We start from the raw sequence: 4,711 nt of genomic DNA on the forward strand, positions 1-4,711 counted from the left end.
GTAATTGAGAAGAAGACTTTTAAAGATTTTTCCTATAAATTTGTATGTAAAACTTTGATCCCCTATTGTGGCCCCATTCAACCCCCGGGAGCCATGATTTGAACAAACTTGAATCTGCACTATGTCAGAAAGTTTTCATGTAAAAATCAGCTTTTCTGGCTCAGTGGTTCTTGAGAAGAAAATTTTTCCTATATATTTGTATGTAAAACTTTGATCCCCCTTGGGGCCCATCCTACCCCCGGGGGCCATGATTTGAACAAACTTGAATCTGCACTATGTCAGAAAGTTTTCATGTAAAAATCAGCTTTTCTGGCTCAGTGGTTCTTAAGAAGAAGATTTTTAAAGATTTTTCCTATATATTTGTAGTAAAACTTTGATCCCCTATTGTGGCCCCATCCAACTCCCGGGGCCTATGATTTGAACAAACTTGAATCTGCATTATGGCAGGAAGCTTTCATGTAAATCTCAGCTTTTCTGGCTTAGTGGTTCTTGAGAAGAAGATTTTTTAAGGTTTTCCCTTTATATTTGTATGTAAAACTTTGATCCCCCTTGTGGCCCCATCCTACCCCCGGGGGCCATGATTTGAACAAACTTGAATCTGCACTATGTCAGAAAGTTTTCATGTAAAAATCAGCTTTTCTGGCCCAGTGGTTCTTGAGAAGAAATTTTTTCCTATATATTTGTATGTAAAACTTTGATTTCCTATTGTGGCCCCATCCAACCCCCGGAGCCCATGATTTGAACAAACTTGAATCTGCTTTATGTCAGGAAGCTTTCATGTAAATCTCAGCTTTTCTGGCTTAGTGGTTCTTGAGAAGAAGATTTTAAAAGTTTTTCCCTATATATTTGTGTGTAAAACTTTGATCCCCCCTTGGGGCCCCATCTTATCCTCGGGGGCCATGATTTGAACAAACTTGAATCTGCACTATGTCAGAAAGTTTTCATGTAAAAATCAGCTTTTCTGGCTCAGTGGTTCTTGAGAAGAAGACTTTTAAAGATTTTTCCTATATATCTGTATGTAAAACTTTGACCCCCTATTGTGGCCCCATCCGACCCCCGGGGGCCATGCTTTTAACAAATTAGAATCTGCATTATATAAGGAAGCTTTCATATAAATCTCAGCTTTTCTGGCTCAGTGGTTCTTGAGAAGAAGATTTTTAAAGATTTTCCCTATATATTTGTATGTAAAACTTTGATCCCCCCTTGTGGCCCCATCCTACTCCCGGGGGCCATGATTTGAACAAACTTGAATCTGCTTTCAGGTAAATGTCAGCTCTTCTGGCCCAGTGGTTATTGAGAAGAAGATTTTTAAATGATCCCACCCTATTTTTGCATTTTTGTGATTATCTCCCCTTTGAAAGGGACATGGCCCTTCATTTGAACAAACTTGAAAGCCCTTCACCCAAGGATGCTTTTGGCCATGTTTGTTTGAAATTGGTCCAGTGGTTCATGAGAAGAAGATGAAAATGTGAAAAGTTTACCGACAGACAGACGGACGCCGGACAAAATGTGATCAGAAAAGCTCACATGAACCTTCGGTTCAGGTGAGCTAAAAAAAAACAACCAAACAGATGACCGCTAATTGTACATTAGCATAATTACCAGTGTTCAAATTTCCTAGGTTGCAAATGAGAAGGGTGGCAAGAACACAGCTCTGATGGAGTGGACTAAGGATATTGTAAACCATTACTGGTATACTTCTCAGATTGCCAACACAAAGGATGAATTTATTGTAAGTCTAAAAATGAAGGAAATGTCTCTTCGTCGACTGTGACATAACATTTTGTAAGGGTGTAAGCATGAATTGAAGTTCAGGGAATATTTATATGTAAATGTAAGTTAGTGATAGATCGCTTACCATAAATTTTATGCAATTTTTTTTATTTTACAATTTGAAGCAGATGTAGTTTTCATCAATTTTACGAAGTTTTTAAATGTAATATATATAGATAAAGTCTTACGAACAGTATTGGTTCCTTTTCTGGAATTCATCTTATTGAACTTTTTATCAGGGACTGTGGATTAGTATTTTGCATCATGTGACAAATGTCCATGAATGGATTTTGCCATACAGCAGCACCAATAGTTGCCAGCATGGTCCACTAACACAGGAGAGAAACAAAGGATGGTTAGAAAAAGACTCTCCAGCACATCTTGCCCTAAGGAGAATAGTCATGGACAAGAGGCTGCTGAATAATGTACCTTATTACCTCAACTTCAGGTATGTACGTGAAAATATAGACATATTTCACACCTCTATCTTACTATTTTTTCAAGTATGAAAAATAATTTTCGAAAACTGCTAATATTGCTATTTGTCTTGTAAATTCGAATAAGGTCTCAGCAGGAAGTAAATGTCACACCTCACATATAGCCCCTGGTTTCAAGGTTGTTGTTTTTTTGTTATGTAAATTGTCAGTCTTGGAATTTAAATGTATATACCTTACACATTTGATTTAGAAGTATGGTTTTATTTGACATGTAATAGTTATTTATACATGCAGTATACATATCTCTTTCTTTATACATTTTAGGAGCACATCAGTCCTTGAAACTTTCCAGAATCTAATACTAATGTATTTTCTAAAAGACATTTGTATACTCCACCAACATACAAAGGAAGGAACCAACTTGCAGCTCTTGATCATAATGCTCATGTTCAGAGACCGCTATTGAAAAATAAAGATGGAACAATGAGGTTGGTATGACTTTCATTATTGTCTGACATATCAAACAAGCAAGACTGCAATATTTATATTTTTGCCTTGGTATCCTCATCAGATTTGACTATTTATCCTGTTTATTTGCCTATTTCTTATGCAATAATTCTATCTTATACCAGAAATAACACCAATTAACATTTCTGGCTGACATCACCATGTTAAATGAATGCTGCTACCAATCTGATATGCCCCATTATGCATGGAAGAGGATCATTATGTTCAAGGAATGTCATAAGTGTAGGAAGAAACCACTTTAAACCCATTCCATGTTATATTTTCTTATGAATATATTTTTTATTATTTTTACCTTAGGTATCAAAGAATTTACCAAAAGAAAAGTAGCAGATGGTCAGTAAGTGCCCTAAAGACCGAAAAGACCTACGACCACATTCCTGACCTAATCTGCTGTATATTGACACGCCGTATTGAGGACGACATTGGGATGCAGAACAATGTTGTCCTTGGACAGCATGATCCAAGGAGATTGTCTGCACATCCAGCACCTATGCCACCTCCTCTTACACATCAAATAGCTGAGGAGCAGCGGTCTCGCTTCAGCGCAGATGGCAGTAGAACATTTGAGGATCCAGATCAGACAATTGACTACATATACACACAGCAATAAAACATAAATATAGAAATAAGTGTCTCATTACAATATAATTTATTTATCCTAATCTACCACCCACAAAACCCCTGTATTGTCCAAAAACTGTCTGGGTATCTGTCCCTTATTTTCCACACACAGCAGCTTGGAATTACACGGCGATTACCAGCTCCATGGTAGCCATGCTGCCAGAGAATAAATTGTATGTAAGCTGCTTGGCGTTTTCCACAATTAAAATCGTTGTCAGGTGCTGCAGTCATGACATCTTGTCTGTAGCGCTGTGCCACTACAAGAACCAGAGGGTCCAATACAATAAGATCAAAGTCCTGAAAAAGAACAACTAGAGTAAATCATGTAGACAAGATAAAGACTATATCAGTGCATGTATGACAAGACATCCTCGTAAGTGGTAAACCTTACAAAGAGTATAAATTGGAGAACAAGCATTGTCTAAAATTGTGTTTAGGTTCATGTTAAATTATAAGTAAAACAATGATAACCAAAGTAACTTTAAAATGGCACAAGAACAATTGCAAGTAATTTAAGGTATATCCTTACAGGCAGAGTGGAAAGACAGTCTATTGGTATCTGCCCACAGCACATCTTTTCCTCCTCAGAAGGCATCTCCCTACATTTTTGGCAAACACACCATGTAGGCCATGCAGCATCTGCTGGTGGGTGATAGCCATCCCTTTGCTCCTCTGAGGACTCATTCACAACCTGAAAAACGAGAGAAGGATATCGCTGGCATAGTCTCTCAACTACCCCTCTCAGCCTGTCCTCTGATAACTGGGAAATACGATCCTGCAAAAAAAGGGATAAAATGCATTTCAGTCTGTACAACTGTCATTTACACTAATTGTTGACATGAAAAGTTAGGCATTGTTTAATGAATACAAGAGGAAGTTCTCTTTGAACACCGTTGCATAGCTGCCTTGTGAAAGGTAAGGAATGACAACTTACACATTCTGGTTATTTTGCAGCAGTCAACAATGCTGTCAAGATGACATACAAGTATCAAAAGATTGATTATTTCAAGTAGTTTCCACATACTTCTGAAATAGTATTTGAAAATGTGTAAAATGTGGGCTGTGGTGTTGGTATAATGTTCTGTTTTGGATGTCAACTTGGATACTAACCCGTAGTTGCACATCTCTTTCTTCTCTGGCAATTGCAGCCAATTCCGCCCTGTTTGGGAGTTGTGGCCCAAAAACAACACGACCTCTCCGTCCTCTACCGCCAGCATTTCTCACACGATTACCAGGTCTTCTTTCTCCACCACCACGCCTGCCACTACCTCTGCATCTACCTCTTGCCCGACCACGCGCCTGGGGTATTCCAGGACTTGATGGGGTCTCATGGCCACTTGGTCTAGCTGATC

General features: G+C 38.3%; 1 protein-coding gene across 1 annotated transcript; it reads right to left on the minus strand.

The window, feature by feature from the left end:
* Positions 1-3,401: 3,401 nt before the first annotated feature.
* LOC125663141 (P2X purinoceptor 7-like) lies at positions 3,402-4,307 on the minus strand. The gene is made up of 2 exons (XM_056147415.1): positions 3,889-4,307; positions 3,402-3,656 (listed from the first exon to the last, which is right to left on the minus strand). The coding sequence occupies exons 1-2, from the start codon at positions 3,952-3,954 to the stop codon at positions 3,402-3,404; spliced, it is 321 nt and encodes a 106-aa protein (XP_056003390.1). The 5' UTR covers positions 3,955-4,307.
* Between the last annotated feature and the right edge of the window lie 404 nt (positions 4,308-4,711).

Source organism: Ostrea edulis, chromosome 8 (genome assembly GCF_947568905.1).
Source record: "Ostrea edulis chromosome 8, xbOstEdul1.1, whole genome shotgun sequence".
Classification (NCBI taxonomy): Eukaryota; Metazoa; Mollusca; class Bivalvia; order Ostreida; family Ostreidae; genus Ostrea; species Ostrea edulis.

Coding starts and splice junctions, on each gene's coding strand:
- LOC125663141 (XM_056147415.1), bottom strand. CDS start 3,954: ATGCCTTCTGAGGAGGAAAAGATGTGCTGTGGGCAGATACCAATAGAC. Junction 3,657..3,888: donor ACTGTCTTTCCACTCTGCCT/GTAAGGATATAC, acceptor GTTCTTTTTCAG/GACTTTGATCTTATTGTATT.